At 40.9% G+C, this 18,973-nt stretch overlaps 1 protein-coding gene across 2 annotated transcripts; it reads right to left on the bottom strand.

Moving 5' to 3' along the window:
- Nucleotides 1-374: 374 nt before the first annotated feature.
- On the bottom strand, nt 375-18,129 carry pde7a (phosphodiesterase 7A). Of its 2 annotated transcripts, XM_072450788.1 has the most exons (12): nt 17,071-18,129; nt 7,855-7,915; nt 4,376-4,465; nt 3,735-3,895; nt 3,589-3,652; nt 3,239-3,435; nt 3,036-3,167; nt 2,864-2,955; nt 2,645-2,789; nt 2,451-2,547; nt 2,271-2,351; nt 375-2,185 (listed from the first exon to the last, which is right to left on the bottom strand). In XM_072450788.1, exons 1-12 carry the CDS (start codon nt 17,206-17,208, stop codon nt 1,935-1,937), a joined length of 1,509 nt encoding a protein of 502 aa, XP_072306889.1. In that variant the 5' UTR covers nt 17,209-18,129; the 3' UTR covers nt 375-1,934. The 2 variants fall into 2 exon arrangements, with proteins under 2 accessions (XP_072306889.1, XP_072306888.1); XM_072450787.1 differs by lacking the exon at nt 375-2,185 and having other exon boundaries at nt 2,196-2,351; nt 4,376-4,462; nt 17,071-18,125.
- Nucleotides 18,130-18,973: the final 844 nt, after the last annotated feature.

Genomic DNA, 18,973 nt, shown 5'->3' with positions numbered 1-18,973 from the left:
GGATTGACTTCAGAAATGTACCAGATATATCTGTGTAGTCCTTTCAACTGACATACACACCTTTGGGATTGATTGGTAGCACTTTATGAAGCTATTGGGAGACATTTTTTGGAACATTTTTTTCCATTTGCGTTTGTTTCATGAGGAAAGGCCCAGTAACTACAGCAATATTAACCATAAACCAGGTCAATGTAATTTTGACAGTTAAAAGGAAAATCCTGACCCAGCCCAGTTTTAAACTGTCAATGTTATGTTACATGACCACAGCCTCGAGTATGAAATGTCAAAAGTTGAACAGATTACAAGCATAACTCAAAAGTGACAGTGTTATCAGCCCCGTAACCTTTCTCAGGTGGAGGCATGGAGGACAAACGTTTGTTAACAGGTTTTATTGTTCAAACTTTAAATGCAACAGGCATGTATCAAAAAGGTCAATACAGCAAAAGCCTTTACAAAAATCTGGCTCGACATACAAGTCATCCCAAAAATGGCTGTCGCAACAAATTGTAAACAGTTTTGTCAACAGTCTTACAGCAAAATACAAATCAGCAAAAGTAAGAAAAGCACCTGTTATGTTTTTAAAATGTTCCAACACAAACACAACTTGTGCCACTGTACAGAATCAAAGTAGACAAAACCAAACAAAGAAATGGAATGTTCAAAGTCACTCAACCATTTTGTTTCAGTAAAAAAAAAAAAAAAAAATGCTATAGTTGTTCATAACAACAAAAGGCAAAGGGAGTGGACAGTGCATTCAGAGACGAGCACACCATGCACTTGATGGGAACAAGAGTTGGTTTGGTCACTTAGCATAGTTTGTGCATAGTTTTAAGGCATCTATCAAGCAGTCTCTTAGGTTGCATGTGGTTGTGAGAGACATTCTGCCAAGAGAAGAAAGAGTCTCGGCCACTAGATCCTAATCCAGGAGAGAAAAACCAACAACCTTGCCTCCCGCCTGCAGTCGCCCCTCCTTCTCTAGATAAGAGACTGGCAAAACCCTGAGGAGTCGAGTTGCGTGGAGTGGAGTTCCTGGTGAGATGCATATGCAGTGAGTAACTCATCTTTAGTGTGGGAGGGATGCTTCCCCAACATAAACCAACACTATAAACATATTAAAAACAACAGTGTGGACTACTTTCCATACTTTAACAAGAGATGAAAACAAGGCTGCTCAACGAATGCTGTCGACACGTGGAGTGCAAAAACAGGAGCGTATGTGAAGAGTTAACTTATGGCATTTGGTGTGTTTGACAAAGATTTGCTAATGGCTTAAACAGTGAGATGACAGTTCAAACGAGTGGTTCTTCACATCTGTGCTTCGAAGGCAAACCATGGAGTAGACATGATTGACTTCAGTTCAAGGGAGAGAACAAACAAAAGGAGATGCGTAAACAGTCTTCGTAGAGGCAGCAAAAGGACTGGGCTTGTCACATTTTTTTGTTTTTACGTGAGGAAGAATCTTCAATACAAATGCAACATGGCATTATGCTAAGTCTTAGGAGGGTCTTGTCACGAATACTCCAGTTTACTGTCAATGCAATTAATGTCATTCTTCAAACATTTGTCTTCAAATGGCACTTCAGAACACCACAAAGTGTGGTTGAGTTCACATACTGCTTTCCCCTTATGCCCACCAACAAAGATGGTGTTCAGTCCATAATGCCAAAACTACAGTGGACAAATAAATATAATACAGCAAATAAAAGAAAATACAGCAGTAGCCAAATGAGGTATCTATGTATTGCTATATGCCAAAAAGAGGAATTAAAAAATTAAATAAATTAAATAACTCAGTGGTTTATCAATGGGAGGCGGAAGCAAAAAAACAAAAAAACAAAGCCGCTAGGATCCGGTTAGGCATCCCACCTGCCCAATAGTGTGAGTGAAGCCTTGAGGCCGGGTCAGGAGATTGAGGTCGAAGAGCAAGAGGAACGTCAGGATTCGCTGCTTCCCTGAGGTATTTCTTTGGAGCTGGTTCCCTCTGTTGTTCTGGCAGTGTCCCCATCTTTTGAGGCTGCAGTGGTGGGCTCCGCCGCCTCCTCAGAGGCAGAACTTTGTTCCTGCTGCAGGCCGCTCCAGCTGGCCTTGTTCAGGCCCATGTGTCCCAGCATGGTTTGGGACAGACGGGTGTCTGAGAAACGAGCCCACTCCCCAAACAGCGGCTCTGCCACATACGTCATGAAGCCTGGGGGAGGCAATGTTGACAATGAATAACTGCACACAAACTGCTCCACGCATACTGCACAGGCTTTATACTGTAGTGTACTTGCCTCTTTGAATGTTGCCAACACTATCCGTCGCTCTGTCACAAAGTGGACTGACTTCAAGATGGTGTCTCTTTTCAATGTCACCTGCAATGACAACATTGATATTATTAGTATTATTATTTTTTTATCTTTATATTAAAAACTTTATGACTCCACAGTTAGAAAATATCTCAAAAAACAAACCTTGCTGGAAGAACTCTTCAGTCACCTTCTCACTCCACTGTTTGCTCAGCTCCCACTGTCTGCAGGGGTTACAGATGTCTGCACATTTGAGAGCCATCTGGGATGGGTGAGATGAGCCCGTTAGTATTGTATACACAGTATGCATAGCGCAGGAATGCATCAATCAAGCAAACCAAATGTAAAGCAAGTCGAACCTGCAGGATGAAGTGCCGATGGCTGGCGCTGCTCAAACACAGGTTCTGCTGGTCCAGATGGAGACGGAAGCGGGACAGGTACTCGTTCTGTTGACTGATGTCAGTGGCCAGGATCAAAGAGCCCAGGTCCCTCTCCATGCTACGGCTGAAGTCCACAATAAACACACAGTTAGACTTTGCTGTGTGAAATATGAGTTTAGTTACAGCTGCTGTTCTGACCTGTCCTCTGGAGGCATGTGTGAAAACAGCCCCGTCTCTCTGAGCAGGCCCACAGCAGATTTCCAGTGATGGTTTTCTAGAACAGATGTATTCTGCACAGCCACACAGATCAAAGATCTGTTTTAGCACCTGCTTTGCTCAAATCATAACAAGGTGATGTGTATTTTCTCACCCTGTATAGAGAAGCCAAGTAGTGGTCAGTCTTGATGAGGAAAGGCTGGTTAACCCCAGGATGATCCAAATCATGAGTTGCAGCTGCAAGCAGCCCAAGAAGGATGTCGTATGAGGTCAGAGACTTTGCAAGCTGAAGTGAAAAACAAAACAAAAAACAGTTAATCACTCATAGTGATTCAAAATGAAAGTGTCCTTTCTGACCTTTGGCTCTCTCATGTAGCAGTACATGGCCTGTGTGACATCTGCAGCGTGGACAGCGTTGTGGTAGGGGTTGTCGCTGTGGTAATCCTCCTGCACCATGACCAGAAACCTCCAAAGTTTGACCATGTCCAGCTGAAAGAGCTCAACCAGGCCATAATGGTTCAAGAGGTGGAAAGTCAGGCTGATCAGGCTGTTTCCTGAAGAGAAAATAGAGTCTTTCAAGTCACTCTCGACTATAGAAGTATAATATAACTATTGATGAGACAAAACTCCAATCGATTGCACCGCTGCAGAAATACTTAGCGGGTCTTATAGTACAGATGCCACGACCAAAAATCTGATTTACTCACCATTTGTCAGTCTATCAAAAAGGAAAATATCAAAGTTCCAGTTCCCAACTTTATCCAGCATGCACTGAAACAAGATGTTAAAGGAATTATTATTATTAAATGCATTATTTTGGACAATTGTATTTTGACGTCTTGAAATGCCATACTCTGGCCTGTCCAGTGTAGTCTTCATCGAGGATGTGTAGGGGCATCTGCTGGGGGATTCCTCTGAGCAGACGGGACGAGTGCAGGTACCGCTGAAAACTCAGCAGTCTGTGGACTCTCCTTTCTGGAGATGAGGCCGATGTGGAGCCACATCCCAGGCGCGCTGTATTAATCAAAGAATGCAAATCTTTATTAATGACACTTTTGAAAAGCCTTTGGGGATTTTCTGTTGTGCCACAGGCTTACGGGGCTCACAGAGTCATTTGGATCACACAAGCTGGTGGGGATCTGACACCAACTCAGCGATACACAAACAGTCGCTGCTGACACAGCCGCCCACTCATAAGCCTCTCGTCTGGGATCACACGGCAGACATGCACACAGAAGCACTGGGTCTGGATAAACTGTGGCTACCACTCGCAAAAAACATTGGTTCAATTTGGATCACTTTTGGCCAGAATGTCCTCACATGCATAGACTTTGTGGGTAGTTAATGAAGTAATGGAATGGCTTTTAGACAAGATTTACATAAAGACACTGGGATCATCGTGTGAGAAAGCAGTGCACAAACACCAGGATAAAGGCATCCTGTTTGATCAAGTAACTTGTTAATAACTCATTGGGGGCCATTGTTCATACTTACTGTGAAGAGTTCGGAAGTCGATGCACAGGTATGGGTGGGAGCTCCTTCGTTCCGGTTCAAATCCAACCTGACTTCTGACTCTCACATCTCCTAGAAGAAATCAGCACTTATTTCCTCTAAAGTCACGCTGTGTTCAGTGTAAGCTGTGCTAGGCCAAGTAGTGTTTACAATACACTTCAGATTTCACTGTATCTTGTGCTGCTCATGTGCCACTTGCTTTGCCACAGGATAATGACAACTTTGAATAAATAATATGATTTTTTTCCACATCATTTAACAACCCACTTGACATCTGAAAATTGAAGGCCACTGTCGCATTTTAAACTGTAATTGGATTTTGTCTTTCTTTCTTTTTTTTACATTGCACAGAAGTTATTCAGAGGAATACCGATTTTTTTAAAGCACTGTTGTGGGGAAACGAATAAATCAAATAATTGTAAAAACTATTTGACCCAGCCCTGCTGTATGATATTCAATTGCATTATCACTCAGCCACACACTCCCACAAACCAGAAGAGAGAATTCAAATGGACAGACAAGTCAATCAGACAGCTGAGCATGCAATGCAATGTCAGAACGTCCACTCTATATTAGTATTGATAGGCACCGAGAGATCTGGACTAGTCTATGGCTGTTTCAGTAGTCAGGCAACGGCACAGGGACAGGCTGGAGCTCTGGGCAGGACTCTGTGGCTAGGTCTGAGGACTGCAGTCAGGAGCAGAGCAGAGCGAGGTGACAGAATGGTGCTATGACACCAAACTTCTTCACAGCAAGTCTGTGCTCTTTCTGTGGAAGTATCTAACTCAGTCAACAACAGTGCAATGATCTTTTTTCTAGAAGGGCTTTAGTTGTGTCGTTTGTGTAGTAAATCAAAGCAGTCACACAACTATGTCCCCCCAACCACTGCGTTACTTGCAAACAGCTGTTTAAATAGTACATAAGCCCTTATCAAAACATCAAAACTATGATGGATCAAATGGATCCTCAACATTATTATTTTGCCATCTGTGTTTTGTTGAACTGATGCAGGGGACAGTTTGGAATAATGAGCAATGCAAGCTCACTGGCCCTGGTGGTGTAAAACATACAGCTGGAACTAGAGGTTTACCAACACTGCATAAAGACATTTCCCCCCATTCTCTGACATCAAAACAGACAACATTGTAATGTGGATGGTCACTATTAATTACCTAAATATTTCTGTATCTATATTTGCCCTTTTTGTGCATCTGTGGATGTAGACAACAAACAATAAAAACAGCCAAGACATCAGGGAGAGAGTTCTAGACTTCCACATGAACTATTCCCACATGGTCCAAGATTCCAAATACATGGAATTGTCATGCCATTATCCTGGTGAAGGAGGAGACTGTTTATGTTCTTAACCAACCCTAGAGTCCAGACCAAAGACCGTGTGGCTTCTGTTCAGGAGATTTCAAAATCCACAGTGATAAATGTATACTGTACTGTGAGAAAGAAACCATGACTTGACAGTTTGTAAAATTCAAGGTAAAATACTTTTTTTTTTTTTTTTTTACACCAGAACAGGCCAAATAGAAATATATTTTAGTTATTATTCACTTCAATATGTATACTTCTGGTTCTAGCTGTATACCATCTGCAGCTGCATGTGCCTAGGCCTCGCGTGCCTGTGTGATTAGTGTGAGGGAGTCAATGGGTCCATGTTTCCCCCATGGTGCATTAGTGCTGATGCTCTGGGGTAGATGTAGGTCATGTCATTATAACTGATGTGGCGAAAGCTTTGACTCCAGCTATCTGAAAGCAAATCCGCATTAACTTGGCCAACTAAACGCGAGCCTGCAGTGTGCATTTGTGTGTCTCTCACACGCAATTAAATAAAAACCTAGAGAGAGATGCTTTATGCTGCAGAATCACCAATGTATCAGAATTATTTTGTTGATAATACTTACAATAGTATAATGGTATGGTCTGGTATTTGCCATGTTTCATACTTGCTCACATATTCTTTGTACCAAGTAAAAATAAAACTATTAACATCAATTGAGAAAAAAGCATTTTAAGCTAATGATCCATACAACATCACACTGTATTGACCAGGCAGTCCAGCACTGTTGGTTTCTGTTAATAAAGATCTCTGGCAAAGCAATATGCCTTTCACGCTAATCAGCTTTTTCAAATGTTGATTCATTGTGGTTTTTGCCCCTTAAAAATGAACAATGTGTACATCAAGTAGAAAATGTTGTGTACTATATTTAATTAAATCCAAATAATATCATGCTGTACCAATTAACAATATTCAACTTAATCATAATACAGAAAATAATGGCCATTGTGATTGAGGCAATGGGGAGGTGAGAGTCAGGCCATGTTTACACGGCAACATGGGTCAGGAGAATGTCACATTCACGCTGAATTTGATCTACATGTACACAACCGATGAAGGAAACCATTTTAGATGTGGAAAGCTGCATTACACATATTTATCCCGCAAATGGTGCTGTACTGACTCACTGTTATGTACAGCAGAATAAATCTGACCTCCTGGGAGTATAAGAAGTTCTAGAGAAAAGGATCTGGCTGCAGCTGATGGGCAGTGCCATGTTGAGTGGCACTCCACACTAGGTCCACATTCGGTTTGGTTTAATACTCAACTATCAACACCTAACCCAAACAGTAATCGTAACCAACTAAAGGTAGCTATCGTAAATTAATAAAATCCTCCCAATTAGTTTGGCACGGATATGACAAAGTGGTCAATGGCAGCAAACTTCCACTCCATACAGCGACTGCAACTGGACTCTTTTGGATCTGTATCAAAGATGGTGTCGAATTGGTTTCCTCTGACCTGTGCTCATGATGGCAAAACGTCTGCTTTACTTCCACAATTCGGGCTAGCGCTGCCCACTGTGTGACTGGCAGTGCGTGATCAGTTCTGACCACTCAGCACATTAGTGACTAGTGTTAAGCTAGTGTGGGCCCAGTGCATGGCTAAAAAAAAAATAATCTCTTTGTGAAAGCTGTATGGGCCGTGTCAACACGAGCAGTTTGATTACACAAAAACACATGGCCTTGCAACGGGTTATGGGCTCGGCAGATGCAGTAACACCGAGTGGCCACTAATCAAAACATACTTCAGGACAGCAAGGTCGTATGCAGTTTATATCATAGATATACTTCAACAAATAACTTTTAGATAGAGTTCTTCTCCGAGGCATTGCCGGTGCACTCATCATTCTACACAATTTCTTGAAAAGTGTTGTATTTTGTTATTGCGGGTCAGTTACATGGTTCCTGCAGACAGCCAATCTCTGTGCCTCCTGTCCCCAAAGAAACTACCTTTTCAGCATATTCAAAAAGCGCAGAGTGGATGACCAAGTAGCTCATTGTCATGTAAAAGAGAGGTCAATTCCACATCTAAACACTGCAGATTTGTGAAAAAGTGTTGCCCCTTAGCCAAGCCAGTCAGAGAAAGTGCTACCCATTAGTAAAATACTTACCTAGCATACGAATGTACAGGGCAGTCTGGTCCGAGCTATCGTAGGAGATGGCCCCCCGTCTCTGTTTAAAAGAAAAATGAAGGGAAAATGTGACTGACAAATATGATTTCAGGTCTTATATTGTACATGACTATACACAGTGTTGTGAGTTGTAGTGCTACTGTGCGTTTTAATCTACAGTTTTCAAATGTACACAAACTGTTGCACTGATAAAACCAGTTCTAGCTCCATATCATCCGCCTGATATGGCACTTACACCACTGTTATCGGTCATGTGAGAAACACATGCCTTATCTAAACAGAGTCATATTTGCATGAAATAATACACTATACAAAATATACCAGTACAGGCCTTCATTTTTGAGATGCATTTTGTTTATATATATCAATAGAGGTCCCTCAATGGTCTTTGCTTTCCCCCATTGGTCAGAAACAAAACAAAAGGTGAACTACAATAAACTGGTATTAGATTTTCATACACAAAAAGTAACAGCTAATTTGAGGTTATCTGAGCTCAAAACAGTTTTGTTTTGCTGTGCATATGGCTGGAATTACTTTCTTTGCACTCTACTCTTTGTCTTTGTGATTTTAATGCATTTTCTTCCTGTTGTGTGAAGCACTTTGGACTGCCTTGTGTACGAATTGTGCTTTACAATACAATAAGTATTGATTATAAAAGAAAAACAGGACATTTGACCTTTCGTGACCAGTTTTAGAATGAACTAGTACAAAACCACATAAAGAAATTACAATTATTTCTGTCTTGAAAATTACAGTCTTTCTTTTTTTTGTGAGGGTTTGTTGTTATCATTGTGGCATCAAAATCGGTATCGACTAGTACTGAGCCTATTCCTTAGAAATGAAACAGAGTTTGACATTTTTGTAGCATGAATTTTAGACTATGGGGGCCAACATGGTCATCGCTATTAATTGGGCACATAAGATCAAATAATTTGCTCCTCCAAAAGTCCGTGGACTTTCAAATTTCATAGCTCAATGTCTTTAAATATTTCAAGAGTATGGCGTCAATAACAGTATACCTGACCAGCAGCCAGTTGTCACCGCTGGTGTTCATTAAAGAGACAGTAGGCGGGTGTATGCCAGCAGCTCTTGTGTGGACAGACTGCTGCTATGGGCTACACTGCAGCATTGGCTCACCTCTCTGTGCACTCCATAAATCCTGGCCCCCCTCCAGACCATGTCTCCACCGGGGCTGCCCTCCGCTAGGGTTACCCATTCCAGTGACAGGCCCCATGACTGTCCACAAGACTACAAGATGACTTATTTGACCATGCTTACAGACGCACTGGCTGTCTAAGATTAAGAAATGTGAACGAGGGTCTGCCTGGCTAAGTACTAAGTACATAATTTCTCTGGCAGAATAAACTGTAGAAGACTGAAATGGTCCTTTTCAAATTCTAATACTGAATATTTTAATTTAATAGAGCATATTCAAACCAATGGTTTGTAAATTTATATTACCACCATCTAATATACAGCCTCAAATAAGTTACATTAAATATAAATAGTTAAGTATAACCCCCCCAGAATCAGACAATGCAGGATCAATATTACACCCTTGTGTTTTTGTAAAAAGATGTGTGCATATGGTGCAACTGAAGCCCTGTATCTAGGAACTAATAACAGCCGTCAACTGCCACAAACAAAAACACATGCAAACACCAGTGTACATGCTTTCGGGCTCATTACTTCATATGTAAAGGATTAGTTTGAGAGCACACACACACACACACACACACATCTCTGTTTACACACAGCACTGGTGGTTAGTGTGAGCATTAAAGTGTGTGTCACACTGGGGTGTTTGTATCAACTGGAACATTATTGACAAGTGCATAATGTGACCCATAAGGCTGGGATCGGAGGGTTGACCAGCTGTCCCAACTCTTTCCAACCAGCAAACACTTAAAAGGGATACTTGGCACTTAAGTGGACAACTCACATGTGTGCTGAAAGAACAAATGCTCAGATTCATGAATTTAGAACCGTTATCAATGCAAGTAACAATTCTAAACTAAAGAGCCATCTATTAAATGGTCATAAGTTCTCAAAATGGCACCTTTAAGCAAGAAATGAAAACCAATGAATATATGAATAATGTGTGCTTGGACAAGACTCTTGGACAAGAGGTGGGGAATGTATTGAAAGATTGAGAATATTGCAAGAGTTTGAAGATATGTATGATCAAAAAACAAAGTTGCAATATAATCTTTCAAATAATGATATAAAAAGGTAATACGTTTGCCATTTTGGTCCATTTTCATATTTTTACTTCAGCCATGATATTACAGGCATGTTTCAGCACAGTATGGAAAAGACACAGGTGCAAGTGCAAGGACTCAAGGCAGACTAGGAAAGGGAGCCGTTTAAATAAAGAATTATAGCTGCTAGCTCCAGGGTTGGTCGGCTTTAGCGACCAAACTCGCCCAACAGAGTCTGAAAAGCACCAAAAACCCGACCCAATCCCACACGAACACGGTGGATTTGGCAACACTGGCTAGCAAGTTGGTTAGCTGCATAGAGAAGGACATCAGAGTGGAAATACGTGAATATGGACTTGTGATGAGCATTTCAGAATTAATTACCACCAAAATAAACAAGAGGTTAGGCCTAGAGGTTTAGGGAAAAGCTCAAAAATCTATAACATAGGACCGAACAGGTTTTCTAGTTCAACAACATCAAACATTTCCGTTACTCTACAATTATTTTTGTGGACAGAAGGTGAGAGAAAAAGGCTAAGCCCAAAGGCCAAACTAAGGTCATGAACTCAAGTTCAGATTTAGATCATTATATAAATGTTTAGGAATCTAAAATTAAACATGGAGCTCCAACATAATGGTTCACAAAGTTGTAACACAAGCGCCATCACAAACCATTTGCCTTTCCTAGTACCACTAGGACTGGTTTCAATCCGTACGAGGCAAGGATTTAAATGTGCCCCAAACTTGGGCTAAATCATGGCTAATGTGGTTGTAAATTGTGTTGAAACGTTAACATGTTTGAACATAAATACAGCAGAACACAATCCTATCCATAATTAAATACAATTTAAAGACTCAAGTATATCCCCAGTAGTGTGTCCTGTTTGGGAACAGCTGGGGAGGAGGTGGGCTGTGCAGCTGGCCCCTTCTTACAAAAACTCCTTAATCAAAAATAAACCTTTCCTAGATCTCTAAATCTTAACTGTTGTGTTCGCAGTGACCTGGTTAAACAGGGTGTCCAGACAAAGCAATGAAATATTTATCTACATTTGAATTACATCTGATAAAAAGGCATTTCCTGTACTATGCCATACACAAAAACAAGTGACACTTCAGCAGATGGGTGTGGCTCAACAAGGAATCCAGGAGATCTACGGGAATCAAACATTTTTATTAAACTGCAATTGTTTGGAGATGTACTTGATAATCAAATTTTGCATGTCTATAAAATAAAAATCTCTGAAACTTCTGCACTTTTGGATTCAATTTTACAGCATTTTTTGCACAATATGTACAGTATCAATATTGTTATCCGGTCATTAAAAACAAAAAAAAACAAAAAAAAGGAGTCTCATATTTTTCAATATCGCTCCGGTTGACATTTGTGCTTCATGGACAGAGGTTTTAGATCCTTATCACATATTTCCATTTGTTTAAAATGACTCATAGGAAAATTGTTTACAAGCACCAACACTGAGCTGAGCCATGTTTCAAAACCTTTTCTCACCAAGCCCCACCACATAAACTATTTGGCTTTCCAAGTGCCACTAAGACTAGATTCAATTTGTACAAAACCAGATCTGCAATAACACTAAAGTATGCCAAAACTATAGGGCTAAATCATGACTAATCTGGGTGTAAATTGTGTCAAAACGTTAACATGTTTGAACATAAATACAGCAGAGCACAATCATATCCAAGTATTATCACCAGTAGAAGCTTGTGTGTACGGTTTGGGAAAAGCTGGAGCGGAGATGGGGTGTGCAGCTGGCCCCTTCTTAGAAAACTGACAACTTGAAAGTTCTTAATCAAAATGTAAGAATGTCCTAGATCTCTAAATCTTAACAGTTGTGTTTGCAGTGACCTGGTTAAACAGGTTGTCTAGACATCTGTCAAAACTTCATTTATACGTTTTTGGAAGTTCCAAAACTACATTTATTACACAATGCTTCTTTAGGCGTGGGCTGGCTTTAATGGACGTATAGAAACTCTTCATGTGTGTAAACCAATCACCTGGAGCTGAGGCTGGGTGGTGTTTGCTTGCAGAAGCTTGAGAACAAACCAAATTTCAGGTCCTTTTGGCCATTTACTGCAGCTAGTACAACACAGTCCATCCATTGTGCTCCCTGCATTTCCCCGTAAGCTCGTTTACATGCGGTCCTGGTCCTTATCTCGGCTGTGAGCTCAAGTGGGGGTCAGAGAACTCAGGTTTCTAAAGGTCAGGGGTTGAGATGTCTGTACACACGTTCCAAGTCATTTTAACCACTTACAAAACTACAGCGAAAGCATTATTCTTGAAAATTGGTTTTGCTTTGAATGTACTGCTTTTGACGAATTTAATTACAGCAAGCCCAATTCATTTTGGGCATTTGTGTTCTAGTTTAGCAAAGATTTATTGCCCAAAGGCTTTGTCAAACATGGCCAATACAGTACAGCAGATGGTAAGTGTTCTTCAACTTCTGTGTTTAACTGTATTGTGTCATCTGGTTTTGTTGCTGCAGATCAAGTCGAATAAGGAAGCTTGAGTTCCTATAAAGCAGCTCAGTAACACAAAGCCAAACATGTCTCAAACGTCAGCATAGATGCATAAACTGAATACTTGCTCTCAACTGTACGTTTTGGGACATTCCAGTAACATCAGGCGTGTAAACCGGTGGAGCAGGGTTGAGTGTGCGTGCATGTGCAAAGCTCCAGCTGAGGTCGACCAGCTGCAGAACGGTTTACTCTTGGCTCACGTTGATTTAGTCCAGCTGCAGGAACTGAGAAGGAGGAGAGGACTCCATGGTAGGGCTGTTCGATTATGGCAAAAAAACATTCATAATCACGTTTATTTGGTGCCTAATTGAAATCACAATTATTTCAAACAATTACTTCACTGTCAAAATTACCCAGTAGAGAAATATAGACTTGATATATTGTAAGAGTCAGTTTTGTGACACTTTGGTTTTCAAAGCCACTGTAGGCAACGAGTGGCTTGGCTCCAGGTTTTGCAGGGTAGAATAAGCGCACATAACAAATGTATTTAATTCTTTTCTATGGCAATTTATTTTGTAATTGAAATCACAATTCTAAATGTTATTCATTGCACATTCATTACTCAATGGGCCAGATGACTTGGAAGAGCTGCTGCTGTTGAGAGACAAGACAGTGTTGAACAGCATCTGCAACTAATGTTTTTACTGGCGGCTGAAGTATCATAAAATGATTTAAAGGTTCTTTTACACAGAGTGGTTTTAGGGACCTTGTATAAATGTGCTTTGAGCGAAGTGCTACGGTTAGAGGTGGGGGCAGGGAGGCACTTGTTTCATTCTCTCAGGTGGTCTACGCAACACAAGAATTTCATTCATTTCAAACATCATTGCAAGGCTGTAGAGGTTTCTCTAGTCAGATTAATTTATATCCCAATCCTAAAGAGGTCAAACAAAAAGTGGATCTGAACAAAACACCTGCACACAAGAACTTCAACTGTAACAAATGGTGAAGTTCTGAGTAATTCCTTTCCCAGTCAGTTGTTGGGTAGTTTACTGATGTGTACAGCCATATTCTCATGGCTGATTGCACTCAACACTTCAGCACAATGGTGGTCATGTGACTGGGCCCCTTACAGAGAAGAGCGGTGGGGACATATTGTGTGTGTAATTATGCATACACATACACATACACACGAGAGAGAACATCAAACTTTGGCACAAGGGTTAAAGTTTCTGAGAAATATTGTGAAACTCCAGGCTCAGTGTCTGAACGGCTCCTTCAGCATTCTTACCACATCCTAAAACTACATCAATGTGATGGCACTGAGCAGAAAAAATACTTATCGCTTCAGTTAAAAACAACAGTCAACTCCCTCTAAAAAACAAAACAGAACTGCCGAGCTGTCCTTATCGTTTATACAGTGGACGAGACACAGCTCTATCTGCCCTTTTTATGCACAAAGTCTATCAGCTCCAATTGTAGCCAAACATCACAAAGGCCGAGCTGGACTAAGCACATCACTTCTTTGGAACAAACCAGACTTCATCAATACATTCCAAAGCTTTACTAGTTTCTATGTGTCAAATTGATTTTTACTTAAGTTTAAAGTGCACCAAAACAATCTTTACTACACTATAGTTGTAATACTAATCCATTATCAGACATAAAAGTCACACAAAGAGATTAATTTATGTAAGGCTGATGAATTGTTCAGTACAAAGAAAAAGTATGAATTATTGTATGCAAGAATTTAATGGCCCGTGCCTACGTAGGTTTATATAATACGCAAACACAACTCGACTTTACGCATTTAATCAAATAATCTACTATGATACAATGGACAATATTGACACATTGTTTTCAAAAAAGTGTTACTTGGTTATATTTTAGTGTATGGTGTGCAAGCCTTAAAAATGGTAAAACAACAACGACACAGAAATAAATGCACTAGTTCAAATGGTGATATTGGCTGAATTTACGACTTGCATTTAGCCATAATAGATCATTTGTGTGCATGTGCAATGATTATGCACAACCGTCCCTCCTACAGCATGAGGCCTCTGGAGAGCTGGCATCAGGGCAGCTGCTCCGGCAGGGGTTTTCCTGGCTTGGCTGATGCATGAGAAGAACATTTGTGATTTGGAGAAGTGATACTCAGACATTTACCATCCATGAAAAACCATAAATCAATCAGGTTTTAGAATTAGCTGGAACTTTCCTTAAAAAAAATGATAAAACCAACAAGCCACCGACACGTACTCCCACACAACACAATAACAGCTTTGTAACGGATAAATGTGGCCGTTCTTTAATGTAATTTCTACGCCTCCCTCACTGCATATTTACACCTCATCATCAGCATTCCTAAACTACATAGTTACATAATATGTCACTATGAGTTGAACAGACTCTATATATTATACAGAGTCTGTTCCATTCCTGTCTTTTATACAAGGAGGAGAGAGGAAGAGCAGGAGCATTTCAGCAAGCAGAACAAGATAACCAGTGAAAGAAAAGAGACTTTGGCCATCTGTGAGTTTGGTCTGAGGCCAAACCACTGCCCACACAGAACCAGGCCCTGTTTTACTTCCTCCAACAGGTGAGAGGAACCACATGCTAAACACCACCAAGGGCAAGTGAGGTCCTGAAAAGTACTGCGACTTATTTGGAAATATCAAAATGCCAAAAATCTATTGAAATGTTTATAGTGGGTTGCTGTCATTTTATAACCTTCTAAATGTATTCTGCATTGTACAGAAATCAAGGTTCCAACTCGCAGTATTCAGTTCTGGTCGAATTATTGCCAAACAAGAACAATGGAGCACACCTCCCACTTGCAAAACAGAAATGAGCGCTTATGTGATGAAATAAAAACCTGTTGAGAGGGAAGCAAGTTTATGAAAGATGTCTAGTGTTCTGAAGTAAGACAAAGGAAATGGCATGGAAATTACCATGCAATTTACTTTGCACAGTAATGTTGTGCTACTTAAACTTGGCTTGAGGATAAGGCAGTTGGTGAAAAGTTCAAACTCTGAACAGAAGTCATTCCAACAGTGCATTCATACAAGTACAAGCAATTAAAATGATAAGAAAACCACTGAATCCCTGCATTGAGACCTCCATACATTGAGGGTTTGTACCAGATGTTCAAAATGGACACACATGGATGCTTATGTGGAGCAGTGGCCCTAACAAAGCACCAATTAACATCCCATTGAAACAAGTAAATGGACAAAGGTGACTTAAAGTTTTGTGATATCAAGTGAGCCGAGTGGCCAAATCACATTACGCTTTAGGGCTTTATCTGGACTATACGGACAAGAAAATACATAACAAAAGACATACATAGACAGTAAAATTTTCAAATCAAAATGTAAAAAAAAAAATAATCTGATCTAATCCTTTTGAAACGAGGGGTAAAACATTAATATCACTATTTTCTTGACACGGCAATTTTGATTTGATCAAAAGTCATGTACAGTTTATACAATATATTCTTCAAGACATAATAAAGTGATCTGCTTATTCCAACGTCAACACTTGTGATTGTGATTTATTCAAATCCAGCCGTCACTCAGTCAGAGCTTTGAAGTCAAACAAATGTGAGTGGGTGGGAAAAAAGTTAAATTGAGAACAATATGATCGTAATCGCAGCTCGTCACAGTTATCGGATAAGATTTGAATTATTTTCAATAATCACATTTATTTGTAAATATTACATATTGAGAAGCTACTATTCAACCCTAATTTAGTTTAAAAAAATGATAAATATCTTGATGTACAATAAAAATCATCATTTGACTTGTCAACTGATAAAATAATGTTTGCAACCCAAATACTCTTCTCAACGCATGTAAGGACCTAAATAATTCAGTAATTTGTTCACATTACTTGATGATGGGCCAAGAGGAGAATACCACAGAACCCCATATCTGAGACTCAGATTGTTTGCCTAATGCAGTGAAGTGCATTGTACCGGCGGTGCCACTTTTTGTGTGTACTTGAGAATCAAACAGAAAGTGACCCCCAGAAAAGGCTGTTGTGTACTAAACTGATTTCCCCTTTTTCTAAATAAAGAGCAAACTAACCACTTTTCCAATAATCATTTAGGCTTCTTCTGTTAATGTGTCAAGAGATGCCAACACAAATAACACACTAGTACAATTGTGGCAAGTCCCAAGTCAAGACTAGTACTTTTGGTATCCACCTACAGTGCTGGTGCAGGCCAACACATGGGGGCTTTATCTTGGCTCTACATGCACAAATGCAAAATGTTTTTAGGTGATGTGTGCTTGCGCTGGAAGTGTGACAGATAAGAACATGTTGTGTACTTCTGTAAAAGTGTGACCGTGCACAGTGTAAGTTAAGGCCTTGATATCAAACAACCACCTGCAAGATTCCTGCAGATTAGACATGTATTTGTCAAAGAAAAAAATGTAATTTTGAGTTTAAGAAGGCCTGTGTGTTGTGCAAATCCAATTATGACACAATGGTTCAGGTGTAAATACAAGGATGATAATACCTGTGACAGTTGCCTTGGATCTGGAGCCCCAAATAGGGAAGAGCTGGAGCTAAAACTTATGGCTCCCCTCCGGCTGAGGACGTGCTTGGGAACCGGCCTGTCCAGAGGCAAAACCGGCAGCTGATAACATACTTCCATTGAACAGTCAGAGCTGGATCCAAGTAAAAAAAAATAAAAAAATAAAAAATAAAAAAGGGAAAAGCAACTGGTGACAACAAATAACAAACGCAGCGCAGGACTGTTGACAAAGAAAGTGTTCTGAATATACAATAATGTGATCTGCTACTATATTCGAGCAGAGCAAGTGTTTCTGTCCATGATAAGAGACACAAAACTTGTCCTAATCGCCTTCATTGATGTTGCGTCTGGTTTTACCCCCACCTTTGGTACGGTTCCGTGAGGAAAACGATCATGCTGTTGCTGCATTAGCCCTTTTCCTTCTCATTTTACTCAAATCCGGGCCCAAGAACGACGACGAGACCTTGTAGTCATTTTCGAGAAACGCTTTATAGAAACGCTTCCTCATTTTTCAGAGCGCATCGAACACGTCAGTCCATTTGACGCATATGGCATGTCCCGAAATGAAAACAAAGGGCACGATTGCATCCAAAAAATGTCATCCACATATCACACACACACCGCATGCACCACTGGCGGACGGACGACGCGAGGGCTGCTCCAGGATGTGACCAGGCACCGCCGACTCTCAGATGGGCGCACACCGGGGGGACGAAACACCACCAGCGCGGAGGAAGGGCTTTTTCCGTCGTCTCAGCTACATAATGATGCAGATGAAGGAGCAGTTGTTAATCCACCACTGACTGTAAAAGCACCAAGTGTCTGGCTCAGAGAAAGAAAGAGGGGGAACCCCGATGTTCAACCGCGAACGCCGCAATCCCGCCGCCTTCAGGACAAACGCATAAACTAGCATACACTAGCAAACCTAAAATGGCACGATGCTAAAATAAATCAAGCCTATTTCTCCCGGCACCTATCTAACGTCCCTAAACATTAGCCTACTGTGTGGTTTTAAAGCGCACACCACCTGCCACAGACGGTGCTGCCGGAGCGAGCGAATACGCCCTTTTGTGGAAAACTGACCAATCGCGTCGACGCTGCCGTTGCAAGCTCGTCGCTGATTGGGTGAAAACGCCCACAATATTTACAACGGGGTTCGTGATTGGCTGTACCAGCAGGGTGATCCCAAGACCTATATGAGCAGTCGTTTGCAGACGGCGTGGACTTTCTCAAGGGTATTCCTCCACAACGGGGCTTGCCCTGCAGCGGTCCACATCATTGCCTGTGATTACCTTCCTCTCATGAGTCATACTACTTGGGAGCTTAGTCTCACTAGAGTTTGAAATACAGACTATAGAAAATACTATGAAAATATAAGGTAGTTTTGTTACGGGTTACAATTCACTACTTTATTGTATGTGGCTATGGGGGCATTTTATGGCGGGCTCTGACGACTGGGGTGGGGTTTGACGACTGAAAAGCAAATTATGGACATCAGTGGGGGTTTTGTGGCAGCGTGCTATTGAACAATAGATGTGCCATGGCAACACCCATTGCCAATGATGCCATAATCCCCTCCCATGTTTACGGGTTTCAACACCCCCAAGAAGGCCCTGCATCATTCCCAAGCAACACAACACACAAGACACCAAAATATGATATGCACATGTTTCTGTTAAGAGACAAGGATGTGGTAAAACAACGTGGAAGGACAAATGGATGAGTGGTTCCCTGACAATAGGTCAAAATGTTGTTTTGGAAAATCAAAATTTATTGCACCTTTTTTCCTCCCCCATAATTACAAATTATATTCAAACACTCGTAATACAATCAGTAGTCTGGAGGAGGGCATATCATGATGAAGATGTCACGGGACTGTACCACC

The sequence above is a fragment of the Eucyclogobius newberryi genome, unplaced genomic scaffold (assembly GCF_026437365.1).
Source record: "Eucyclogobius newberryi isolate DKJ021-1_F unplaced genomic scaffold, fEucNew1.0.hap1 SCAF_18, whole genome shotgun sequence".
Classification (NCBI taxonomy): domain Eukaryota; kingdom Metazoa; phylum Chordata; class Actinopteri; order Gobiiformes; family Gobiidae; genus Eucyclogobius; species Eucyclogobius newberryi.
The sequence above is the reverse complement of the archived record's forward strand: the minus strand, read 5'-3'. Positions and strand labels throughout refer to the sequence as shown.